This window comes from Pipistrellus hanaki, assembly GCF_964339955.1.
Source record: "Pipistrellus hanaki genome assembly, chromosome: X".
Taxonomy (NCBI): Eukaryota; Metazoa; Chordata; class Mammalia; order Chiroptera; family Vespertilionidae; genus Pipistrellus; species Pipistrellus hanaki.
In genome coordinates, this window is record NC_140524.1 from 10,587,651 (window position 1) to 10,613,894 (window position 26,244).

A 26,244-nucleotide genomic window follows, 5' to 3' on the forward strand; every position below is an offset into this window, starting at 1 on the left:
CACTGCGCCTGCGTGCAAATCTGCCCGCTGTGCCCTAGGCCCGGAGGCAGGTGGGCTGCGGGCCTTCTGCACAGTAGCACATGATAGGGCCACCTCTTCGGTCTAGGTGTGCCAGGTGTTTTTGCAAATACAACCCCCCACCTTCTACCCTCCCCCAGTTCAGGCTCCTTCTGTGCTTATCAGGAAGATGACAAGACCTCAGTTCTACCTTCCCCCCTCCCCCCGTATATATTTGTATTGATATCAGAGAGGAAAGGGGAGGGAGAGAGAGACCTAAACAGCAATGATGAGAGAGAATCATGGATTGGCCGCTTCCTGCATGCCCCACACTGGGGATCAAGCCCACCACCAGGCATATGCCCTGACCAGGAATCAAACTGACTTCTTTTTTTTCTTTTTTCCTTTTTTAATCTATTTTATTGATTTTTTTACAGAGAGGAAGAGAGAGGGATAGAGAGCCAGAAACATCAATGAGAGAGAATCATCGATCATCCGCCTCCTGCACACCCCCCCACCGGGGATGTGCCTGCAACCAAGGCACATGCCCCTGACCAGAATCGAACCCTGGACCCTTCAGTCCGCAGGCCAACGCTCTATCAACTGAGCCAAACCGGTATTGGCCAAACTGTGACTTCTTGGTTCATGGGTCGATGCTCAGCCACACCGGCTGGGCTGTTCTTGTCTTCTTGAGGGAAAGATTTCAATCAAGAGACAGTGTAGAAAAGCAAGCAAGGATGTAACGGTAGCAAAAATATCATGGAGTCCCCTAGACTTTAGTGGATACATGCCTGAGGAGGAAGACGATAGCATGGGCTTGCTTCCTCCGGGGAGAGCTCTGGGACCTTAATTTTCAGGGGTTTTTTAAAAGGTTGGGTGTTTAAGGGAGGTCTTGAGGGCAGATCAATAGAATATTCATCAACTTTATGCTGATGTACCAAAATGAGATTTATTCTCTCGCCTGTCCTTGGGTGTGGTTGGCGAATGGCAGTAATTGGATTTCTATCTTCTCCCTGAGTAGAGTGATTTAAGATATATGCCCTCTGATTGGGGAGGAGAAGTGCAGACTACTCTTTTGTTGTCATTGTTAATCCTTACCCAAGGATATTTTGCCATTGATTTTTAGGAAGAATGAAAGGGTGGAGAGACAGAGAGAGAGAAATATCAATGTGAGAGACACATCCATTGGTTGCCTTCTGCACATGCCCGACCAGGGGGCCTGCAACCTTGGTGCATGCTCTTGACTGGAATTGAACTCAGAACTGCAAGTTGTCGCTCTGTCCTCTGAGCCAAACTGGCTAGGGCCATTTACTCTTTTTTTTTTTTTTTTTTAATGTTTTTATAATTGATTTTAGCAAGACGAAGGGAGAGGGAGAGAGAGAAACACCAATGATGAGAGAGAATAATTGATTGGCTGCCTCCCACATGTCCCCCACTGGGGATCAAGCCCTGACCTCCTGGTTCATAGGTCAATGCTCAATAGCTGAGCCACACCAGCCAGGCCAAACCATTTACTCTTAAGTATCTTTGGTTTAGGGAAGATAGGGTTTACTAATTGGCTGCAAACTGTTGTTTAACCATCTGTCTTAGTTTCTCTATTCCACTTGTCCTGGAATTTTCCCAGCTTCTTAACCATTCTATACTAGAGGCCCGGTGCATAAAATTCGTGCACAGGTAGGGTCCCTAGGCTTGGCCTGCAATCAGGGCTGATTGGAGCTGCTGGCCAGGGCCTTCCTTTGTTCCACGCCGCCTCCTGGTGGTCAGCACACACATAGCAAGCAGTCAAACCCCTGGTGGGTTGAGCTCCTGAGGGGATAATTTGCATATTAGCTTTTTATTATCTAGCATAACACTATCACCTGAGACCCTCCCATGGCCTCTGCTGAACTGTCTCCCTGCCCAAAGGGGGCGCTGTCATCACATTTGTAGAGATCATACCCTGCCTGTGCTACCTGGCTTTTGCATAAGGCTCTCAGGAGTTACCTCCCCTTCACAGACATCCTCACCAGGAAGTTGCAGGGCTGGAGGGGACAACAACTGCCCAGTGTCCAGCTTCACACGCAACTGTGGACATATCCATCAGGAGGTGCATTTGAAAGTCCTGGACTTGAAGGTTAAAACAAAGGGTTGAAATTCAGCATGTGTGTACTGAGTGTCTCTTGTGTGCTAGGCGTGTCTGGGGTGCTGCAGTCCAGCAGTGAGCAAGTAGGATCGAGTGCCTGTTCCCTTAGAGCTTGGTGTGTGCGTGCGTGATAATTTCCCATACTCAGAGTTGGCCGCCTTTTGGGGAGTGGTTGTGGCTTCTGGGAAAGGGTTCCAGTGGAGGCCCATATTTGGGTGGACCTCATTTCTGTTTTTTTTGTTTTGTTTTGTTTTGTTTTGTAATATATTTTTATTGATTTTTTTTTTTTTTAGAGAGGAAAGGAGAGGGATAGAAACATAGATGAGAGAGGAACATCATTGATCGGCTGCCTCCTGCATGCTCCCCACAGGGGATCAAGCCCACAACGGAGGCATGTGCCCTGACTGGGAATCAAACCAGTGACCTCTTGGTTCCTGGCTCAACACTCAACCGCTGAGCTGCACACTCGACCTGGTTTCTGGAAACAGCCCTAAGTCCCTGGTAGGACAGCCTGGGAAGGCGAAAGTTCCCTGGGTTCAGGATCAAGAGGACAAGGGGGATAGTGAGTGAAGGAGACCTATTGCCTTGCAAGCACTCATCTATCTGGAGAAGCAAAAGAAGACACCTGGTGCTGCTTGTGGAGGTCTTCCCTCCTCCAGTGGGGGAGGCTCAAGAGGATGCACACCCTAGATGCCAGGCACAGCGGGGGCTGTTTGAGCTCAACCTTGGCACAGGAGGGCAAAGTCTGCAGAAGCCCTGGCCCATTGTAGGAACCCCAAGGAGTTCTGGATGGCTTAAGGCTGCTGACATGTGCAGAAAGCTAGACGTGAGGTGGGAAGGCAGGGGCTACATCGTGACAGCGGTGGAGGCTGCACTGAAGAGCTAGGACCCATCAAAATGCTTCGGAAAGCACAGAAAGGTCTTCGGCAAGAAAGATTTGTGCCCGGGAAGAACACCAGGGTAGGGACAGGCAGGGAAGCCAGGAAGTCAGCACACTTGTCCGGGTCAGAGGTGGTAGTGAGGGCAGGGGGCAGGTCGGGAGGAGATGGACTCGAGATGTTCAGGAAAGCAGTGGCTGAGGATGCGGGGTGGAGGGGTGGAGGCTGCAGAGCATTGTGGCAACGGGCAAGAGAGACCCGAGTGGCCAAGACGTCAGCAGGCTGGGGACTGAGCTTGGTGCCTGTCCGCTGCTGCAGAAAAGAGGGTGGGAGAAGCCACCCTCACAGGAGTGAGTGCAAACCGAGCCAGAAACGTGAGAACAAGAGGGCAGAGGGACAGCAGGGGCTAAACTCCCTTTTTAAAGAGAGAGACACGGTTCATGGAGCAGGAAGGAGCCAGCAAAGAAGGAAAAGGGGAAGATATTAAGAGGCAGCACATGCTGGTGCAGGTTCCCGAAGGAGTGGGAAAGATGGGATCCAGGGCACAGGAGGTGGGCGAAAATACTCCGAGTTGGGGCGGGCAGCTGTACAAATTGCCAGAACGTTCTCCCTGCACCCAGCCAATCGGCCAGCTGACAGGACACAGCCAGGGGGCCTTTGTATATGTAACCCCCATCTGACCCGGTTCTGCCGGCATCTCTGCGGACTCCCGATGCCTCCCAAATAAAGCCAAAACATCTCATGGGACCTCCCTGTGACCGTCAACAAGGCCCGACTCCAGCCCCTTCTGGAATGCCCCATGCCTTTGCCACAGCCTCCGTCGTCCTCCTCCTCCGTGCTGGGAACCGCTCTCCATCCCCCAGAGCCCCACTCCACGGCCCCCCCTCCTGGAAGCCCATCTGCCCGCCTGAGCCCGCGCAGTGGCGCTGCCTCCCCGGGAAGGGGCCGCGCGCGGCGCCCCCGTGTGGCCGAGGGCGGTATCGGCGGCGGCCGCAGCGGGTAAGATGGTGGCGCCCCGGGCACCGCCTCTTCCGCCAGGGCGGGCGTCGCACGAGGCTGGCTTAAAGGGGAAGTGAGTCAGTGTCCGTGGACCCGGCCGGCCGAGGCCCCAAGAGGCCCCGGCCTGGCGGCGGTGGCGGCGGCGGCGGCAGCGGCGGCCATGGCTGGGGGCCCGGGCCCGGGGGACCCCGCGGCCCCCGGCGCCCAACACTTCTTGTACGAGGTGCCCCCCTGGGTCATGTGCCGCTTCTACAAAGTGATGGACGCCCTGGAGCCCAGCGACTGGTGTCAGTTTGGTACGTGGCGGCGGGCCGGGAGGGGAGGGGGAGGGAGGGGCGGGGCAGGGGGCGCGCCGGGCCCCCGGCGCCTAGGCCTGATGGCCCTTGTCCCGCAGCCGCCCTGATCGTGCGTGACCAGACGGAACTCCGGCTGTGCGAGCGCTCCGAGCAGCGCACTGCCAGTGTCCTGTGGCCCTGGATCAACCGAAATGCCCGCGTGGCCGACCTCGTGCACATCCTCACGCACTTGCAGCTGCTCCGTGCGAGGGACATCATCACGGCCTGTGAGCGCGCAGCCCTGGGACCCGGGACCCCGGAGCTGGAGGCCTCCCACGGGGCTCCTCCCCCTGCCAAGGCCTAACCAGCCTTTCCTTCCTTAATGTCCCAGGGCACCCTCCCGCCCCCCACCCAACCCCCAGCACCAAGGCCCTGAGGACCAGCCCCATCCCTGCACCCCCTGAGGCCAAGGTCCCCAGCCCCCCGAAGTTGCGGTCATCAGCTTCAACGGTACTCTCCCCAGGTAAGATGGCTCTGATGTTGGGCTTGAAAGACCTGAGGGAAAGGCCACCTTGACCATGGCCGTGGCTCTAGACCTTGTCACTGGTCTCTACCTGCCTCTCACTGGTGTCTTTATGAAGCTTTTCCAGGCTTCCAGACCCATTCTGGGCCTGAGTGCAGCCCTGTCCCAAGCCCTGCTATCCTCCAGCCACTGCCACCGTCTCTAGAACCTTCTTCTACCAAGGTAGGTGGTTCCCCCGGAAAGGTTCCAGACAAGGAACAAGAAACCCAGGCTTTGGTACACGAGGGAGCCCCAGCCAGTCCAGCTGGGAGGCAGCTGGGGTGCGGGGGAGCTTGTGGCGAGGGCTTAGGGGCGGAGACAGGACGTCACCTGATTGGGGTCTCTTTCCACAGCAGAGCCCAGAGAACCCCGTGTCCTTCCTGCAAGGGAACCACCCGTCTCCCTTCTGCTGGCCCCTCCATGAGATTGCCCAGGGCACCCACAACTTCTCGGAGGAGCTGAAGATCGGGGAGGGCGGCTTCGGATGTGTGTACCGGGCTGTGCTGAGGAAAACGGTGTACGCTGTGAAGAGGCTGAAGGAGGTGGGTGTAGCATCCTGGCGAGGGCCCTGGAAGGCCCACAGCAAAGCCTCGCCTCTCTCATCTTCCCCCTGCCTCCCACACAGCCCTCCGATTCCCCTGCCCGGGTCCCCAGCCCCTTGGTTGTTCTGGGCCCGGGACAGATAGCGCTGGGAGTGGCCATCTAGCCTTGGCTGTAAGAGATTCATGCTCCCTCCCCCACCCCCACCCCCATTTCCCCTGGGGGCTGCAGGAGGCAGACCTGGAGTGGACCACTGTGAAGCAGAGCTTCCTGACCGAAGTGGAGCAGCTGTCACGGTGAGCTGGGGCGGCCTTCCAGGACCACACACCACGGGACAGCTCCCTAGGTCACGGAAACCTGCCTGGCCCAGCCTTGCTGAGGGACCAGTAGGGACTGCTCACCCCGCTACAGCGAGACGGAGGCTGGGGGTCCAGAGCACTCAGACCCCGCTTTTCCAAGCAGGTTTCGTCACCCAAACATCGTGGACTTTGCTGGCTACTGTGCTCAGAGTGGCTACTACTGCCTTGTCTACGGCTTCCTGCCCAACGGCTCCCTGGAAGACCGCCTCCACTTCCAGGTAGTCTCACCTGGGCAGAGTGGGCAGGAGGGCCGGGCGCTCGGCCTCCGTGAGTGAGTCCCACCAGCAGGCAGGGCCTGGGCTCAGTCTTTGGTCCAAGATGGGTCACTATTTTCCATGGCTTCTCCCTGGCTGTTCCTGTCTGCCCGGGAGCTGGGCCTTGGTGCCTCTGTAAGAAGGGAGTTATTGACTCAACTTTCTCCTCTTTTTAAAAAAAAAATAGATTTTTGCCGAAACCGGTTTGGCTCAGTGGATAGAGCGTCGGCCTGCAGACTGAAGGGTCCCAGGTTCGATTCCTGTCAAGGGCATGTACCTTGGTTGCGGGCACATCCCCAGTGGGGAGTGTGCAGGAGGCAGCTGAATCGATGTTTCTAACTCTCTATCCCTCTCTCTTCCTCTCTATAAAAAAAATCAATAAAATATATTTAAAAAAAAAAAAAGATTTTTATTGATTTCAGAGAGGAAGGGAGAGGGGGAGAGAGCACCGTTCATGATGAGAGAGAATCATTGACCGGCTGCCTCCTGCACACCCCACGGGATTGAGCTCAAAACCTGGACATGTGACCTCCAGGTTCATAGGTCGATGCTCAACCACTAAGCCACGCCTCTTTGCAAACAGAGTAGCTGAAGGGTGTTGTCAGCACTGCCCTGGAGGAAAGAGGGCCGTGGGCAGCAGGCTGTACTATCTGGACCCACATTTGGGCTCCTGTCCAGTGAGGTGCCCACAAAACACAGGGATGAACTGCACACTGTGTTGGCGGAAGTGGAGAGAGAGAGACGTCCTGATCGTCCTGGGACAAATGAATGAACTTTAGGAAGTGAAAACCGCCGAATTCCATGCTGACAGAGAGCATGTTCCTAGCCATTTTCCCAGCATGCTCTCTAAAGCAGTGGAATAGCTCACTCCATTCTCTTGTAAGGGAGCTCATGGAGATTTTGCTCCTCGTTTACAAGCGGGGGAAACTGAGGCCTAGAGAGGGACGTGTTTGTCCAGATCCCACAGTGACAGGTGGAGGGAGGGTTGGGGTCCAGGAACAGTGGCCCCCAGCCTCCCCCGTGCCCCTTTGCTCCCTCTGCTGCTCCAGACGCAGGCCTGCTCCCCTCTCTCCTGGCCTCAGCGCTTGGACATCCTTCTGGGCACGGCCCGGGCTATTCAGTTTTTACATCAGGACAACCCCAGCCTCATCCATGGAGATGTCAAGAGGTAAGGAGGGGACACAGCCGGGCCCCGGGGTCCCCTGAGAGCTGCAGGAGTGGAGGACCAGGTGAGGCCTAGGACCTCACAGCTGGGGGCCAGGGTCACTGAGTACCTGGCACGGGACAGATGTGGAAGCAAAAGCCAGGGACAGGCCCCACTGGTGTGTAGGGGCTGAACTGTGCAAGGGTCCTTGCAAGCCCCAGGTAGCGGATTGTTCGGACAGTACCAACCACTTTGTGTGGGCACGGTGCGGTTTGGCTGCTTCCAGTCCCATGGCATCAGGGCCAGGCAGGTGTGGGAGGGGAGAGCGAGCCGGGGCCAGGGCCAAGCTCACAACTTGTTCTTCTTCCCTCAGCTCCAACGTCCTTCTGGATGACAGACTGATGCCTAAACTGGGAGACTTCGGCCTGGCCCGTCTCAGCCGTTTTGCAGCGGCCAAGCCTGGTCAGAGCAGCACCGTGGCCCGGACGCAGACTGTGCGCGGCACCCTGGCCTACCTCCCCGAGGAATACATCAAGACCGGGAGGCTGGCTGTGGACACCGATACCTTCAGCTTTGGCGTGGTGAGCCACGGCCCCCTCTGCTGGCCGGAGGGGGGCAGCTGAGGCCAGCCAGGGCGGGGGGGGGGGGGGGGGGGGGCTAGAGAATTCCATGTGGAGACAAGGCCAACCTGCAGGAAGCTAACGGGAGCTTCAGCTGCAGGCCCCTCCCTCCCTGGCCCTGTTACCTCATTTCATATTTGTCATTTTGCTTTTTTAAAATATATATTTTATTGGTTTCAGAGAAGGGAGAGAGAGAGAGAGAGAGAGAGAGAGAGAGAGAGAGAGAGAGAGAGAGAGAAGCATTCATGATGAGAATCTGATCAGCTGCCTCCTGCATGCCCCCTATGGGGAACCGGCCCCAAAACTCGGGCATGTGCCCTGACTGGGAATTGAACTGGTGACCTCCTGGCTCAGGTCCACACTCAAGCACTGAGCCACTCCTGCCGAGCTGCCATTGTGCATTCTTTTTCTTCAAGTCGGTGCTCCATGCTGTCAAAGCTTCAGTCCCATGACTTCTAGCTGTGTCCCCATGGTGTGCTGATCCTGATTGGCTCATCCAAGGGCTGGGCCCGTATGTCTACCCCACAAGCTACCTCTGCTTGCAGTCCTCCCCACCAAGGCGTGGGGCGGCACCATCCCAGAAGCCACTGCTGTGTCCTTCATCCTGCTCTCTTTCCAGGTAGTTCTGGAAACCTTGACTGGCCAGAGGGCTGTGAGGATGTGTGGTGCCAAGAGCAAGTACCTGGTGAGCCTCCTGAGGCAGGGCAGGGAGGGAGCCAGACAGGAAGCATGAGAGGCAGACAGGGAAGGGAGGGCAGAGAGGCGCTGCTCCTGACAACCAACAGGTGCAGCCCTGGAGGGGTGGAATGTTCTGGAATGCAACCACAGAAGCCAACCTTTGCTGCTGCTGACTCACCTTTGAAAGTAGGCAGGGCACAGGCAGCTTCCTTTTACCTTGCTGAAGAGAAACCTGTCTTTCTTCTGTAGATGCTCTGGGCTTTTCCAGACCCCACCCGGACTGGGGGGAAGGGAGGGGGCGTCCCAGCAAATCCCTGCTCTTTCTGGACCCCTTTGCGGACCGATGAGGAAACAGACTTAATGCCCGAGCAGCACTTTACCAACTGGTGCACCTCCAGCTGCTTCTGCTCCTGGCCCGGGGCTGTTTCTGTCCATTGCCGGGTCTGGGACAGGAACCAGGGAGCCAGACAGGGACCCTCTATCCCTTCCTTTCCCCGCCCATCAGCACCTCCCACCAAGCCTGCTCTCTATTGTCATCGCTGCCCTGACTCCTCAGGGGGTCTTTCTTTGGATCCCTTCTATTTGTTCTCCAAATAGTGCTGCCAAATTAATTGTTTAAAAACATAAAGAGCCCTGGCCCTGTAGCTCCACTGGTTGGAGTATCGTCTGATGTGCCAAGGTTGTGGGTTCATACAGGAGTCAACCAATGAATGCATTAATAAGTGGAACAACGGGTCTCTCTCCCTCCCTCTCTCCCTCCCCTGCTCCCTTCCCTCTCTTTCTCCCTCTCTCTTTTCTTCTCTCTCTAAAACAGGGGTGGGGAATGTCCGGCCCACAGGCCTTATAAGGCCCTTGAAATCATTTGGTCCGGCCCTGCCAAGGCATTAGGGGTGAGTTAATTAAATGTTTGACCAAATCCAGCAGGCTAATGATTAACCTGATGATTTTGCATGGCCTGAGAATGATGTGATAAATATCCAAATGGCCCTTGGCAGACAAAAGGGTCCCCACCCCTGCTCTAAAATCAATAGAAAGGTGGGGAAATGTAAAGATAACAGGGAAGCCCCTTTGCTTTCCCGTTGTACTGGGGATGAGGTCCCACCGCCCCCAGCCTTCTCTCTGTCTTCCAGTCTCCCTGCTGCCTATCCTAGGGCCTCAAAAGCCACCCCCCACTCAGGTGCTTCCTCCTGGTCCTTCCTCTCTCAGAACTCAAAAGTGGCCTCCAGTCCCAGGGTGTCTCTCGGTGGTACGTCCCCCTTCTCGGTTCCGCCCTCTCTGGTTAACTTATGCTTTCGGATCCCAGCTCAGGTGCCAATTGCTCATGGGCCTCCATTGCTTTTCTGGGCTTCTCGTTGGCGTCTCTCCCCTCTAGGAAGTCCACTCTGTGCAAGCGGCCCAGGCTGTTCTGTTTGTCGCTGTATCCCTAGGGGCCTGGGGCAGTGCTGGGCACATAGTAGGTGCTTTATCACCAAGCACAGTGAGACCACAGGAGTCAGTGACCGCGGGCCTGGGGAATTCAGCCAAAGGCACTGCCTCCCTAGTGGCCATGCTCACAGTGTCTGTCCCACAGAAAGACCTGGTTAAAGAGGAAGCTGAGGATGCCGGGGTGGCCCTGACAAGCACCCAGACCACACTCCAAGCAGGTCTGGCCTCAGATGCCTGGGCTGCCCCAATCGCCTCTCAGATCTACAAGAAGCACCTGGACCCCAGGCCTGGGCCCTGCCCGCCCGAGCTAGGCCGGGCCCTGGGCCAGCTGGCCTGCTGCTGCCTGCACCGCCGGGCTAAGAGGAGACCCCCCATGACCCAGGTATCCTGGGGGAGGGGGACAGAATGCATTTGAGGCGCATTGCTGGCACTGCCCTGTAGCGAGCCAAACATCTTTGTGGCATCTTTCTGGAGACCAAGTCTCCATGGATTTCTCACCCGTTGGTTCTGCCTGGGGTGGCGGGAGCTCCACTGAACGCTGCCTGGTGTATAGAGGCAAAGGGCTTTTGTTGCGCCCCCTGCTGGATGCACCGCACCACTGCACCTGCCTTTTTTCTGTCCCTTCCCTGGCCCCCACCTCTTTCCCTCTGACAGCTGAGAATAGAGAAGCCCCATGGGAAGGCAGCAGGGCAGTGAGATTTACACTCTTTTCTCTGAAATCTATTTTTATTGATTTCAGAGAGGGGGAGAGAGAGAGAAACATCAATGATGAGAATCATTGATCAGCTGCTTCCTGCACGCCCCCTATGAGCGAGTGTCCTGACCAGGAATGGACCCGCGACCTCCTGGTTCATAGGTCGACACTCAACCCCTGAGCCATGCTGGCCAAGCGAGATTCACTTTCTAGAAGGCATTCTCAGTCTTTAGCTTTGGCCGTGTCTCAGCGCTCCTTGGGGCAGGGCCAGGGGGGCCAGGGACAGCTTTCCCAGCTGTAGGACATACCATCTTAGGAGGCCCCGCAGCCTCCAGAGTGGCTGTGTGGAGCCTGGAGTGGCAGCCGAAGCCCCAAGGCGGGTCCCAGGTGTCTCCTGTGAGGGCTGTGATTGATCATGGCCTAGCTGGCCTGCCCCAGAGCAAGGGAGAGCCAGCCCACCACTCGCCCTGAGCCCCTCTTTCTCCTCACAGGTGTACGAGAGGTTGGAGAAGCTTCAGGTCACAGTGGCAGGGCCGTCCCCAGAGGCAGAGGCTGCCGGCCGCAACCCCCATTCCCCACAGGAAAACTCCTACGTGTCCACCGCCAGCAATGCCAGTCCCTGGCAGCCCCTGGCAGTGCCCTCCGGAACCCCGGCCCCGGCGACAGAGCGACTCCAGAAAGGCCCCAACCAGCCCGTGGAGAGCGATGAGAGCGTGTCTGGCGTGTCTGCCGCCCTGCGTTCCTGGCACCTGAGCGCAGGCTGCCCTCCAGGCCCGGCCCTGACAGACAGCCCTGTGCAGGGGGCTGCCACGTGGACCCCTGCACCCCTCGGGCAGGCCAGCTGTACTCAAGCGAGTGCCACCCGAGAGTCATGGGGGAGCAGCCCAGAGCCCCGGGCCACGGCTGTGGAAGGTAGCTGGGGGACACGTGCCCAGAATAGGGACCAGGGGCCTCCTTGGGCAGCGCTCCTCATACCTTGCACCCCCAGCCTCTGGGATGAGGCCACTGTGGCCTGCCTGGCCAGTTCCCGGCCTCCATCCTGGGGCAGGTGGCCTGCCCAGCCTTGGAAAGGGGCCCAGAGGACAGCCCGGTGCTGTCATCTCCCCAGGCTGTGCCCCCCAGATGGGTGAGAGGAGGCCAGAGCTCACTTCCTGAAAGCTGAGGACAAGGGAAGCTCTGTTCATGGCCACCAGCCTCTTGTACTTGCTGGGTGGCGGAAGCCCCTCCTAGATGCTGCCCTCGGGGCATGAGGACTTCTGCCCCGAAGGGGCCGGAAGCTAGGCTGGCGGCTGGGAAATCTCGGGAGACTGAAGTGTCTCGCGAGAAGTACCTAGGGTCAACAGCTCCTGAAGCTAAGACGTTGCTCTCTCTTCCCCAGGATCACTCCTGGGCAGTTCTGCATCATCACAGCCACCACAGATTGTCATCAACCCGGCCCGACAGAAGATGGTGCAGAAGCTGGCCTTGTATGAGCACGGGGTCCTAGACAGCCTGCAGCTGCTGTCGTCCAGTTCCCTCCCAGGTACCCCGCGTGCGCTCTGCGGCCTCGTGCCAGCCCCAGACAGCAGTGTCCTTTCTGATGGCGCCGATGAGGCCCCCGCTCCCTCAGGGCGTGGGCCAGTGCAGGGGCAGGCCCCCACCCGTCTCACCATGGCTGGGAGCCCAGCCTGGCTCTGTGCCTCCCTCATTTTCTCCTAAACAGCACCTTCCCTTAGCCCCGGGGTGCCAGTGCCCCCGTTGGCTTCCAGCAAGAATTTTCCATGCAGGTGCCATCTGAACAAGGAATAGAAACTCCTCTCATCCCAGAGAGCATCCTGGGAGCTGAGGGGAACCATGGCCCAGCCCCCTGGCAGCTTAGGGTAGGGGTGTCGAACTCAATCAGAGAAGGGGCCAAAATCTAAAATCCAGCCTAAATCGCGGGCCGAATGGTTTACTGAACAGTCATAAACTGACAATGTCATAAACTGACAGCGGAGTGCAGTGATGACAGCGCGGTGCGGGCCACATTGCAAGGCCTGGCGGGCTGGATTTGGCCCGCGGGCCTTGTGTTTGACACATGTGGTTTAGGGGGTTCCCCCATCTGCTAACTGGCATCTCCTCCCTCCGCAGGCTTGGGCCTGGACCACCGAAGCAGGCGGGGCCCCGAAGAGAGTGATGACTTTCAGAGCTGATCTCTCCACGCAGGCGGATCCTCCAAACCCAGAAGTCAAAGTTCTCATGGTTGGAAGTTCTCAGAGCACACACAAACCCTCAGGAGCCTGCGGGCAGTGGGGATGGGCCCCTAGCCTCGTGGGGCAGAGCAGATGGCGGCCCCTGTGCTGTAAGGGTGTGGGCACAGGCCAGACTCAGAGCCACCGGGGCCGGCTGCCGGAAGCCGTCCGGAGGGCAGGACATCTCAAAGGCCTGCCTGCAGCCCAGCGCTTGGGGGAGAGGAAAGCCACTGACTGTCCTGGGAGGCGTGTGTGGGGGAGGAACGCACGTCTGAAGGCTGCTGGCTGCCCGGACAGAGGAGAGTGGGTGGGACCACTAGCACAATGGGATGCAGCGGGGAGCCGGCTCCCCTGGGGCTGGGTAAGGCGTGTGCCGCCCAGGCCAACAGCAGCAGCCCGCAGCCCTTCCCTCTGCCCTTCGCCAAAGCCCTGCAGGAAAACCACTCTGTGCAATAGTGCAGGTGAGGCCCGGGGGCCTCCCACCTGCTTATAATGTGGAAAAGTGAGGTGTGGTCACCCCTATGGTTCAGTCCACTAGCTAGAAGTGAGGGTTCTGAGATACCCCAGAGAGGCCAGCAGCGCCCCACATCAAGCTAATGTCCGTAGGCTTCTCTGAGGAGCTGGGAGCCAGCTGGGAGCCAGCCTCACGTGACTGCCTGCCAGCCAGGCCAGCCCTGGATGCTGGAGACGGGCTCCCAAACCAGGTCAGCCTCCGGGGGCTGCAGGCTCAGCACCAGGCCAGGCGCTGGTGTCACAAAGGGGCCACTCGTTAAGGCTCGCTTAGGCCCGAGTCCTGTGTTACCCAGACAGTGAGAAGCCCCAAGGTGAGAAGCTGGGATCACGACAGAGAAAGAGGAAAACGAAAACGGGACTTGCAGTTTGAGAAGCAAGGGAAGTCTCGCGAGAAGGAGTGTCCTCAAGAGCAGCCCAGGGCTGTAGCACATGCTTACGGTGATTTTGTGTCCACACTCATGACACACACTACATGCCCCACAAAAGCTAGGCATCGGTGAAGTCCAAGTTGTACTAGAGCAATAAAATGTTATGTTTCAATCTCCGGTGTACTTGTGGAATTTGTTGCACCGAAAGCTTCAAGCTTTCCCAATGCTTTTCAACTCAGGCTTCCAGACTGCCCGACACAAAACCCCAGAACCTGCTCCCCCTCCCCCCAATCCTCTGGCAGCTCTTATTCTATTCCCAGTAAGTCACCATACTGGTGGCAGGTCCCCAACACCACTACCCATCAGTACTCTCATGGGTTGTTAAATCTCCCCTATGTATTTTATGGGGTTTTAAAAAATGACTTTTTTATTGATTTCAGAGAGGAAGAGATGGAAACATCAATGATGAGAGAGAGTCATTGATCGACTGCCTCCTGCACGCCCCCCTACTGGAGATCCAGCCCACAACCCGGGCATGTGCCCTTGACCGGAATCAAACCTGGGACCCTTCAGTCCGTAGGCCAATGCTCTATCCACTGAGCCAAACCAGCTAGAGCTATTTTATGAGTTTTGATAGTATTGTAAATGATACCTTGATAGCATTTTCTAATTGGCCACTGATAATGTATAGGAATACAACTGGGTTTTATCTGTTGGCTCTGTATTCTGTGACCTTGCTTAAATTCACTTATTTAGTGTTAGCAGTTTTTTGATAAAATGCCTTTGGACAGTACACAATCACTTTATCTGCAAATAAAGGCAGTTTTAACTCTTCCTTTTCCAATCTGCCTTTTAGTTCTTTTTCTTGCCTTATTGCACTAGCTAGAACCTCTAATCAAATGTTAAATACAAGCCCTGACTGCTTTGGCTCAGTGGATAGAGCGTCGGCCTGCAGACTGAAGGGTCCCAGGTTTGATTCCCATCAAGGGCATGTACCTTGGTTGCAGGCACATCCCCAGTGGGGGGTGTGCAGGAGGCAACTGATCGATGTTTCTAACTATCTCTCTCCCTCTAAAAAATCAGTAAAATACATTTTTTTAAAATGTTAAATACAAGTGGTGAAAGTAGACATTCTTGCCTTGTTCTCAATTGTAGGTGCAAAGTATTATCTTTCCACATTAAGTATGATGCTAGCTATAAGATTGTCAAACACGTATTTTGTCAATGTGTAATACATCTATTGATTTTCCAAATATTAAACCAACTTTGCATTCCCTATTTAAAAAGAGCACTTGCTGAAATGCATTTGCTAATATCTCCTGAGAATTTTTGCATTTATGTTCATGAAGGATATTGATCTGTAGTTTCCTAGTAATATCTTCATCAGGTTTTGGTTCAAAGGCCTCATAAAAGAAATTCAAAAGTGTTCCCTTCTCTTATTTTCTTAAAGGGCTTGTGTATGCTTGGTGTTCATTTCTTTCAATGCTTGATGAATTCACCAGTGAAGGCTTCTGGACTTCTTTGTGGGAGGTATTTAATTACAATTTCTCTAATTATCTATCAGCCCATTCAGATTTTCTGCTTCATGTGTCAGTTTTAGTAATTTGGATCTTTCAAGGAATTTGCCTATTTCATCTAAATTATAAAGTTAATAATCCGCTCCAAAACGTTCGATCAGCAGTTTTCAATATTTTTCATCTCATGGCACACATAAACTAATTACTGAAATTCTGCCGCACACCAAAAATATTTCTTGCCGAACTGACAAAAATAGGTATAATTTTGATTCATCCACACTAGATGGCTATTGTGTTGGCTGTTGTCATTTTTTTATTTGACAACCTAAGAGAAAAGAGGTCAGTGCCCATGACTAAATAATCAGGTACTGCATGTTTTGAAAATTCTTGGCAGCACACTGGTTGAAAATCACTGTCCTAGATAGCTTATCTCGATTTTATCAAACATTTTTAAAGTACCAAATTTTGGTTTATTTGATTTTTCGTCCTTGTTTACCCATTTTCCATTTTGTTGATGTCCACTCCTTAACCTTTCCTTTCTTTTGCTTACTTCGGAGTAATAAAACTTCTTTTGGGCTGAAGCCGGTTTGGCTCAGTGGTAGAGCGTCAGTCTGCGGACCCAGGTTCTATTCCGGTCAAGGGCATGTACCTTGGTTGTGGGCACATCCCCGGTAGGGGGTGTGCAAGAGGAAGCTGGTCGATGTTTCTCTCTCATCGACGTTTCTAGCTCTCTCTCTCTCCCTTTCTCTCTGTTAAAAATCAATAAAATATATATATTTTAAAAAAACAAAAAAAAAAACTTCTTTTGGTTTTCATTTGCTCACCTTTTTCCAACTTCTTAAAATGTAACCTTAAAATAATTGGTTTTAAACCATTTTTTTCTAACATAAACATTTAAAGCTACAAATTCCCTTTGAGAACAGCTTTAGTTGAATTCTACTTATTTGGATATGTTCTATTTTAATTATCATTCAGTTCATAATGTTCTCTTTCCGTGCAATTACTTCTTTAACTAATGTCTTCCGTAGAAGTACAGTGAGTTCCCAAATATTTGGGGATTTTGCAGATAACTTTTTGTTATGTGTTTTTAATTCCATTGTGGTCAGAGAATTTACTCTATATGGTTTTATTCCTTTTAAAATCATTGAGACTTAGCGTGGTGAATGTTCCATATATTTTTTGTAGTTGTTGTTGTAGTAATCCTCACGCGAGGATGTTTTTCCATTGATCTTCTTAGAGAGTGGAAGAGAGGAAAGGACAGAGAAAAACATCAACGTGAGAGAAACACATCGATTGGTTGTCTCCTGCACACACCCTGACCAGGGCCAGGGGAGGAGCATGCAACCAAGGTACATGCCCTTGACGGGAATTGAACCTAGGACCCTTCAGTCTGCAGGCCAATGCTCTATCCGCTGAGCCAAACCTGCTAGGGCTATTCTATGTAGATTTTAAGAGTATATATTTTGCAGTTGGGTGGAGTATCAATTAGGTCAAGGTGGTGGATAGCGTTGTTCAAGTCTTCAGTATCCTTCCTGATTTTCTTTCTTTCTTTTTTTTTAATATATTTTATTGATTTTGTACAGAGAGGAAGGGAGAGAGATAGAGAGTTAGAAACATCAATGAGAGAGAGTCATCGATCAGCTGCCTCTTGCACACCCCCTACTGGGGATATGCCCGCAACCAAGGTACATGCCCTTGACCGGAATCGAACCCGGGACCTTTCAGTCCCCAAGCCGTTGCTCTATCCATTGAGCCAAACCAGTCTCGGCTCTTGCTGATTTTCTGTCTACCAGTTCTCTCTGGCAGACTGAGAGGAAATATCAGTCTCCAATTGTAATGGTGGATGCGTTTTCTTTCAGATCTGTATGATTTTGCAGCATCTATTTTGCATTGGGTGCATACACTTTGAGAATTGTTAAGTTTTCTTGAGAAATTGACCCTTTTATTATCTTGATATGCCCCTCTTTATCTCTGGTAATAGTCCTTCTTTTGATGTCTGCTTTGTCAAGTCTGAATATAGCTACTCCAGCTTTTTTTTTTAAATATAATTTTATTAGAGGCCTGATGCGCTAAGATTCATGCAAGAATGGGCCTTCCATCCCCTGGCTGCTGGCATCATCTTCACTCTGGCCAGAGCTACCTTTCCTCCTTCCCACGCTGCCCAGAGGCCTGGAGCGGCTGGGGTGGTGCCGGAACGCCTGTGTCATCACCATGGTGATAACACAGGTGTCCCACCCCTGCCGCTCACTGCCTGTGTATGCAAATTAACCCGTCATATTTGTTGGGTTAATTTGCATGCTCACTCCTGATTGGCTGGTGGTCATTGTGAAAGGTAAAGTCAATTTGCATCTTTCTCTTTTATTAGTGTAGATTGATTTTATTTATTTATTATTTTTTTTAAAGGAATGCATTTCCCCTTTCCCCTTTTTTTTTAAATTTTTTTTATTGGTTTCAGAGAGGAAGGGAGAGGGGTGGGGAGAGAGAGAGATAGAAACAACAATGATGAGAGAGAATCGCTGACTCAGCTGCCTTTTGCACGCCTACTGGGGACTGAGCCCACAACCTGGGCATGTGCCCTGACAGGAATCAAACCCGGGACCCTTCAGTCCACAGGCCGATGCTCTATCCACTGAGCAAACCCAGCTAGGGCTGTAGATTGATTTTAGAGAGAGAGGAAGGGAAACATCAATGCGAGAGAGAAACATCGATCGGCTGCCTTCCTGCTTCCTGCATATACTCTGACCACAAACCAGGTATGTGCCTTGACCCAGAATCGAACTGGTGACTTTTTGGTGCACAGGAAGACACTCAACCAACTGAGCCACACCAGCCAGGGCCAACCCAACTTCGGTATACTTAATTTGTTTTGCCGTGTAACTTTTTCTCTTTTAACCTATCTGTGTCTTTATATTTAAAGTGCACTTGTAAGACAACATATGGTTTCAGCTTACTTTTAGAACCAGGTTGATAATATCTGCCTTTAATTGGTTTGTTTAATCCATTTACATGTAATGGTTGAGCTCAAGTCTACCATCATGCTATTTGTTTCCCATGGGTTCCATCTGTTCTTTGTTCCTTTTTCCTTTGTTCCCCAACTTCTTTTGAATTCATCAAATGTTTCTGGTGTTCTGCTTTTTCTCCACTATTGGCTTATTCACTCTAATAACTCGTTCTGCTCAAGAGCCCCCTTTCTGCCTAGCTGGTGTGGCTCAGTGGTTGAGTGTCATCTTATGAACCAGAAGGTAACAGTTCAATTCCTGGTCGGGGCACATGCCCCGGTTGTGGGCTCACTCCCCAGTGGGGGACATACAAGAGGCAGCCGATCCATGATTCTCTCCTATCATTGATGTTTCTATCTCTCTCTCCTCTCCCTCTCCCTTCCTCTCTCTGAAATCAATTAAAAAAAGATTTTTTTAACAAAGAAGTGTTTGTTTATAGATTAAACAGTATATTAGACATGCACTGTATATAAGAAAGGTTAAAACAAAATCATTTGGGGGTCTGGAAGGAATTCATTCCATTTACATTATTTCTAATGGGGAAAAAATGATTTGGCCGAAACTGATTTGGCTCAGTGGTAGAGCGTCGGTCTGCGGACTGAAAGGTCCCAGGTTCGATTCCGGTCAAGGGCATGTACCTGGGTTGCAGGCACATCCCTAGTAGGGGGTGTGCAGGAGGCAGCTGGTCGATGTTTCTCTCTCATCGACGTTTCTAGCTCTCTATCTCTCTCCCTTCCTCTCTGTGAAAAATCAATAAAATATATTTTAAAAAAATGGTTTGGTTTTCAAACAAATGGCTTCTCGAAAAGCCTTCCAGAACAAATCAAGCCTGGGAGACAAGATCCACTGTAATTTTTCGCTCTTCAGGTCACCCCATCTTTCTCCTCACAGGTGCTATAGCTTACCTGACAAAGCAGAACTTTTTTTTTTTTTTTAATACATTTTATTGAGTTTTTACAGAGAGGAAGGGAGAGGGATAGTGAGCTAGAAACATCGATGAGAGAGAGTCATCGATCAGCTGCCTCCTGCACACCTCCTACTGGGGATGTGCCTGCAACCAAGGTACATGCCCTTGACCGGAATCGAACCCGGGACCTTTCAGTCCACAGACCGACGCTCTACCCACCAAGCCAAACCCGTTTCGGCCAAAACAGAACTTTGGATTTCCAGTTGCCCCAAGCTTTCAGTCTCTGTGTGCCACTACCACCACCTTCCCAGCCAGCTGCTCGAGTCAGACCTCAAAAGTTAGGCTTTTTAAATAGAATTCATTAAGGAGGTTTAACTTAAAGGCAGAAAAGTACACAAACTGTACATGTATAGCTCAGTGATTTTTTTGTGTGGGTTAATTCTTATCCAAGGATATTTCTTCCATTGATTTTTTTGTTTTGTTTTGTTTTTTTGAGAGAGAGAGACAGAGAGAGAGTGATGTAAATGTGAGAGACACATTGGTGGCACCTGGGCTGGGATCGGGCTTACAACTCAGGTGCATACCCTTGACCGGAATCAAACCTGGACCCTTTGGTCCAAGGGCCGACACTCTAACTACCAAGCTAAACCAGTCGGGGCTGCAGTCCAGCTTTTGACGACAGGAGTGCCAGAGAATTTGTGCACATGTTTAAAACCAGTACAAGGGCATTTCTGTCACCCTGGAGAGGTCCCTCACACAAGAGAGACCAGGGACACATAGATTAGCTTTGCATGTTCTTGAACTTCACAAGGTCGTGAAGATACTGTCCTTCGACTTTTAGGGACTTGGTTGCTTTACCTTTCATATTTAGGTCTAGCCCAGCTCCGTGGTTGAACCAGGAGGTCACTGTTCAGTTCCCCGTCAGGGCACATGTCTGGGTTGCAGGCTCCATCCCCTATGGGAGCAGTGCAAGAGGCAGCCGATCAGTGATTCTCTCATCTTTGATGTTTCTATCTCTCTCTCCCTCTCCCTTCCTCTCTGATAGCAATAAAAACATATTTTTTAAAAGGTGTAATATCTTGCCAAAACTGGTTTGGCTCAGTAGATAGAGTGTCGGTCTGCGGACTGAAAGGTCCCAGGTTTGATTCCAGTCAAGGGCATGTACCTTGGTTGCGGGCACATCCTGGCGGGGGGTGTGCAAGAGGCAGTTGATTGATGATTATCTCTCATCAATGTTTCTAACTCTCTATCCCTCTTTCTCTCTGTAAAAAATAAATAAAATATATATTTTTTAAAAATGATGTCCTGCTTTCCCACATGGACATCCAATTTATCCCACACCAGTTAGTAAAAAGACTCTTTCCCCACTGAATCAATGTGGGAACTGTCTCATCTATCTCTTTTTTTAAATATATATTTTATTGATTTTTTTTTTTTATAGAGAGGAAGGAAGAAAGATAGAGTTAGAAACATCAATGAGAGAGAAACATCAATCAGTTGCCTCCTGCACACCCCCTGCTGGGGATGTGCCCGCAACCAAGATACATGCCCTTGACCGGAATTGAACCCTGGACCAATCAGTCGGCATGCCGATGCTCTATCCACTGAGCCAAACCACTTAGGGCTCTCAGCTAGCTCTTGACTGTATTTGCACAGGCCTGCTTCTAGCCTGTGTTCTGTTACATCAGTCTATCTGCCCCTGCAAAATACCACACTAGCTTAATTACTGTAGTCTTAGAATAAGTCTTGTTTTTGTTGTTGTTTTGTTTTAAATATATTTTTACTGATTTCAGAGAGGAAGGGCAAGAGAGAGAAATAGAAATATCAATGACGAGAGAAAATCACCAATAGGCTGCCTCCTGCACGCGCCACACTGGGGATCAAGCCCAAAACCCAGTCATGTGCCCTGACTGGGAAGTGAACCGGGACCTCCTGGTTCATAGGTCGGCACTGAGCCAAACCAGCTGGGCTAGAGGAAGGCTTAATTTCTGTTAGCAATAATTGCAACAATTTGTTCTTCTTCAAGCTTGTCTTATTTATTACAGGCCCCTTGCATTTCCATATAAATGATGGAGCAATGGGAACTCCCACCCGCTGCCGGTGGGAATGTAAAATGGTTCTGCCACTTTGGAAAATGGTTTGGCAGTGTCTTAAAATATCCACTTACCCCAGGGGTGGGGAACCTTTTTTTCTGCCAAGGGCCATTTGGATATTTATAACATCATTCTTGGGCCATGCAAAAGTATCAACTTAAAAAGTAGCCTGGTATGCCCAGCCGGTGTGGCTCAGTGGTTGAGCGCTGACCTATGAACCAGGAGGTCACAGTTCGATTCCCGGGTCAGGACACATGCCCGGGTTGCGGACTCGATCCCCAGTGTGGGGCGTGCAGGAGGCAGCCCATCAATGATCTCTCTCATCATTGATGTTTCTCTCTCTCTCCCTTCTTCTTTAAAATCAATAAAATATATATATAATTTTAAATTAGCCTGCTATATTTGATCAAACATTTAATTAACTCACCGCTAATGCCTTGGCAGGGCCAGACCAACTGATTTCTCAGACCTTATATGGCCCGCGGGCTGTACATTCCCCACCCCTGACATACACTGTGATACAAATGCCTCAACTGAGGGTTTCCCAGGAGGAACGGATTTATACTTCCACACAAAGCCTTGTACACAAGTGTGCACAGCAGCTCTATTCACAGTAGCCAGACAGTGCAATCAATCCAAATGGCCATCAGGCAGCTGGGCGAACAAATTGTGTGTTCACACAAGGAAAGACAACTTAGTATAAGGTGACCAGAAAGAAAGATTCTTTCTTTCCAAAAATCGGGACTGTTTTAAAACACCACGAGATGTGGGACAAATTGTTAAAAATTGGGACTGTCCTGCCAAAAGCAGGATGTCTGGTCACCTTAACTTAGTAACAACAACAACAACAACAAAAGTCTATTGGAGTCAGAATAACTACACTGGCCACAAAGAGCCAGGGAAAAAGAAAAGAAAAGAAAGAAAAAGGCATAAGGGCAGGGATGACGTCATTTACATACAATTCCAGAAAATGCACTTATCTCTCTTTACAGACAGCTGATCAGTGACTACCTAAGGGTGGCCGCTGAGGGGTGGGCCAAGGTACAAGGAAACTCTTGGGAGTGATGGACGTGTTCATTCAATTGTGGTGCCAGTTTCACAGATAAAACCTTCAAAATGTGGGCTTTAAATATGTGGTTGATTTTACGCCAACTCTACCTCAATAAAGCTGTTTTTAAAATATATATCGTGTCTCAGCCATGGCCAGTAGCTCAGTTTGTTAGAACATCATCCGGATATGACAAGGTTTCCGGTTCCATCCCCAGTCAGGGCACATTCAAGAGTCAATTGGTGAATGCATAGATAAGTGGGGCAGCAAATCAATGTTTCTCTCTCTCTCCCTCTCTCTCTAAAATCAATCTATAAGTAAATTTAGAATATCTGTCTCTTTTAAGCAGCATCTTGTTGGGGGGTTTCCCTTTGATCCAGCCTACCAATGATTATTTATCCATTTATATTTTATTTTATTTTTTAATATGTTTCTCAGTGAGGAAGGGAGATGAAAAGATAGAAACATCAATGATGAGAGAGAATCATTGATCAGCTGCCGCCTGCATGCCCTCCACTGGGAATGGAGCCCACAACCAGGGCATGTGCCCTGATCGGGAATCGAACTATGATCTCCTGGTTCAGAGGTCTCCCCTGAACCGCTGAGCCAAGCCAGCTGGGAGGTGGGCTATATACCTTTACATTTAAAAGTGTTTGCTAACATGTTTTTTTTTTTTAATTTGTGTGTGTGTGTGTGTGTGTGTGTGTGTGTGTGCGCTTGTTATGGTAAAATATACATGACATACTATTTATTATTTGAACCATTTGTGTGTAGTTCAGTGGCAGTAGATACGGTCACAGGGTCATCCAGTCACCACTAACTGTACCCCAAACCTCTTTCATCATCCAGTCACTGGACCAGTAAACGGTAACGCCCCTGCCCCGTCCCCGTGTGTACAAGAGCCCATTTGCTGTCTGATGGCCCATCTGCTCTTCGTCCCCTCCCTTCTCACCTTCTCCCAGTGTCACTTGTGTGATTACTCTAGTTACCCTCACATTTGGGTCTGCATCCTGGCATTGACCCCTCCTCCTTGCCTTTGACACTGTTCTTTTCATACATTTTTAACCCCCTAAGGCTTTTTAAAAATATATATACATCTTTATTGACTTCAGAGAGGAAGGGAGAGGGAAAGAGAGAAACATCAGTTGATGAGAAAGAATCACTGATCGGCTGCCTCCTGTACACCCCACACTGGGGATAGAGCCCTCAACCTGGGCATGTGCCCTGACCAGGAATCAAACTGTGATCTCCTGGTTCATAGGCTGATGCTCGACCACTGAGCAACACCAGCCGGGCCCCAAAAATATTATTGGTGTTGCTTTAAACATCCATTTTTTGTTATATTTACCCACACATACTCCCTTTCTAGTGCTCTCCATGTTCTCCCATCTTGGATGCCTCCCTCCCTTCCTTTTCTTTCTCAAATTACTTCATTTCTTGGCAGAAAATAAGGCCAAGGAAATAACCAGAGGATAACATCACCACAAGAAACATGACCAAATATGAGCCATTTCAGCTGTTTGCTAGTCTTGACTACAGTACGCAGACCCTCCATGGATCTGACACCAAAGAAGTCCATATATTTTGAGTAACACCTTACATAGCAAGTACCCTATTGCTGGCCCCCTTTAATCCGAGCGAGACGTGTGTCCCCTTCCTGTGTTTATTAAGAGGGCTGGCGAGAATGTGCTAGAGTTTTCCACAGCTTTATTAAGACATAATTCACATCCCCTAAGGTCCATCTGTTTAAAACATGCAATTCGACGGTTTTTCATATAGCTGCGGAGTTGTGCAACCAGCATCCTGACCTATTTCGGGGCATTTGTATCACTGCTAAGAAGCACTGTGCCCATTAGCAATCACTCCCCATCTCCCCATCCTCTTCCCAGCCCGAGGCAATTACTAGCTTACTTTCTGTCTCGATGGCTTTACTGATTCTGAATATTTCATACAAATGGGATCATTCAAATGCGATCTTTGGTGTTTGACTTCTTTTCCTTAACATAATGATTGCAAGGTTCACGCAGACTGTAGCATCTGTCGGTACTCCATTCCTTTTAAATACATGTATGTAGATTTTTTGTTTGTTTCAAAGAGGAAGAGAGAGGGAGAGATAGAAACATCAATGATGAGCCCTGACTGGTTTGACTCAGTGGATAGAGCATCAGCCTGCGGACTGAAAGGTGCAATTCCGGTCAAGGGCATGTACCTTGGTTGCGGCCACATTCCCAGTAGGGGATGTGCAGGAGGCAGCTGATGGATGTTTCTAACTCTCTATCCCTCTCCCTTCCTCTCTGTAAAAAATCAATAAAATATATTTTAAAAAGAAAAAGAAACATCCATGGTGAGAATCATTGATCCGCTGCCTCCTGCAGGCCCCACACTTGGGATGGAGCCCGCAACCTGGGCGGGAACCCTGAGGGAACTGAAACCGTGACCTCCCGGTTCATAGGTCCGTGCTCCATCACCGAGCCTCGCCAGCTGGGACAGGATTCCATTCCGTTTTATGGCAGAACAATATCCCATTGTATGGACAGGCCACGTTTTGTTGAAATGCGTGCATCAGTTCACGGACAGTTGGGCTGCTTCCATTTGGGCTACCATGAATAGTGCCACTGTGAACTTTTGTGTAACCGTGTTTGTGTGGCCTTGTTGTAATCTCTCTAGGAGTGAAATGGCTAGGTCACATGGTCATTTACGGGATTGACTTAGCAGCTATGTTGCTTAATATCTGTAACCTTCTTGAATCTGGCCTTTCAGGGTTTTTTGTCAGCTTTGCAAAATTCTCAGGCACTATCTCTTTAAACATTGCTTCTGTCCTGTCTCCTCTGCCGTTTGGGGATAAGCCAGGGTGCTCGCCTCCGCCTCTTACGTGGGCCCTTATCTCAAGGATTGTAGCACTTGGAGTCATGCCTTTGCTGCTTGTTCTCCAATTCCTTCAGGGGTTCATTACAGAATACATTTTGCACATCTTTTTTTTTAACCCTCACCCAATGATTTTTTTTTTTTGTTTTTCATTTCTTTTTAGGGAGAATGGAAGAGAGAGGGAAAGACAGAGAGAAATACCGATGTGAGAGACACACGTTGATTGGGTGCCTCCTGCACGTTCCCTGACCAGGGCCTGGGCTGGGGAGGAGCCTGCAACTGAGGTACGTGCCCTTGACCGGAATCAAACCCGGTACCAACACTCTGTCCACTGAACCAAACCAGCTAGGCTTTGTCCATCTTTTTAAAAAAAAAAAAAAAAAAAAAAAATATATATATATATATATATATATATATATATTTTTTTTTTTTTTTTTTTTTTTTAATAGCCGAAACTGGTTTGGCTCAGTGGATAGAGCATCGGCCTGCGGACTGAAGGGTCCCAAGTTCGATTCCGGTCAAGGGCATGTACCTTGGTTGCGGGCACATCCCCGGTGCGGGGTGTGCAGGAGGCAGCTGATCGATATTTCTCTCTCATTGATGTTTCTAACTCTCTATCCCTCTCTCTTCCTCTCTAAAAAATCAATAAAATATATTTTAAAAAATATTTTTAATAGATTTCAGAGAGGACAGGAGAGGGAGATAGAAACATCAACGATGAAAAAGAATTTGTGTGTAGTTCAGTGGCAGTAGATACAGTCACAGGGTCATCCAGTCACCACTAACTGCACCCCAAACTCTTTCATCATCCAGTCACTGGCCCAGTAAACGGTAACGCCCCTGCCCCGTCCCCGTGTGTACAAGAGCCCATTTGCTGTCTGATGGCCCATCTGCTCTTCGTCCCCTCCTTCTCACCTTCTCCCAGTGTCACTTGTGTGATTACTCTAGTCACCCTCACATTTGGGTCTGCATCCTGGCATTGACCCCTCCTCCTTGCCTTTGACACTGTTCTTTTCATACATTTTTTACCCCCTAAGGCTTTTTAAGAATATATACATTTTTATTTATTTCAGAGAGAAAGAGAGAGGGAGAGAGAGAGAGGAGAGAGAGAGAAACATCAATGATGAGAGAGAATCATGGATCGACTGCCTCCTGCACGCCCCACACTGGGGATCAA

The 26,244-nt window shown here is 50.7% G+C and overlaps 1 protein-coding gene across 3 annotated transcripts; it reads left to right on the forward strand.

Annotated features, from left to right (window-relative positions):
• The first annotated feature begins 4,003 nt into the window (after window positions 1–4,003).
• Window positions 4,004–13,810, forward strand: IRAK1 (interleukin 1 receptor associated kinase 1). Of its 3 annotated transcripts, none has more exons than XM_084871061.1 (14): window positions 4,006–4,292; window positions 4,391–4,558; window positions 4,663–4,794; window positions 4,913–5,016; window positions 5,190–5,375; window positions 5,605–5,669; window positions 5,836–5,950; window positions 7,036–7,154; window positions 7,504–7,711; window positions 8,370–8,435; window positions 9,999–10,235; window positions 11,039–11,459; window positions 11,926–12,069; window positions 12,657–13,810. In XM_084871061.1, exons 1-14 carry the CDS (start codon window positions 4,157–4,159, stop codon window positions 12,716–12,718), a joined length of 2,163 nt encoding a protein of 720 aa, XP_084727187.1. In that variant the 5' UTR covers window positions 4,006–4,156; the 3' UTR covers window positions 12,719–13,810. The 3 variants fall into 3 exon arrangements, with proteins under 3 accessions (XP_084727188.1, XP_084727187.1, XP_084727186.1); XM_084871060.1 differs by having other exon boundaries at window positions 4,007–4,292; window positions 5,187–5,375; XM_084871062.1 differs by lacking the exon at window positions 9,999–10,235 and having other exon boundaries at window positions 4,004–4,292; window positions 5,187–5,375.
• Window positions 13,811–26,244: the final 12,434 nt, after the last annotated feature.

Coding starts and splice junctions, on each gene's coding strand:
- IRAK1 (XM_084871060.1), top strand. CDS start 4,157: ATGGCTGGGGGCCCGGGCCCGGGGGACCCCGCGGCCCCCGGCGCCCAA. Junction 7,712..8,369: donor ATACCTTCAGCTTTGGCGTG/GTGAGCCACGGC, acceptor CTCTCTTTCCAG/GTAGTTCTGGAAACCTTGAC. Junction 10,236..11,038: donor GGAGACCCCCCATGACCCAG/GTATCCTGGGGG, acceptor TTCTCCTCACAG/GTGTACGAGAGGTTGGAGAA.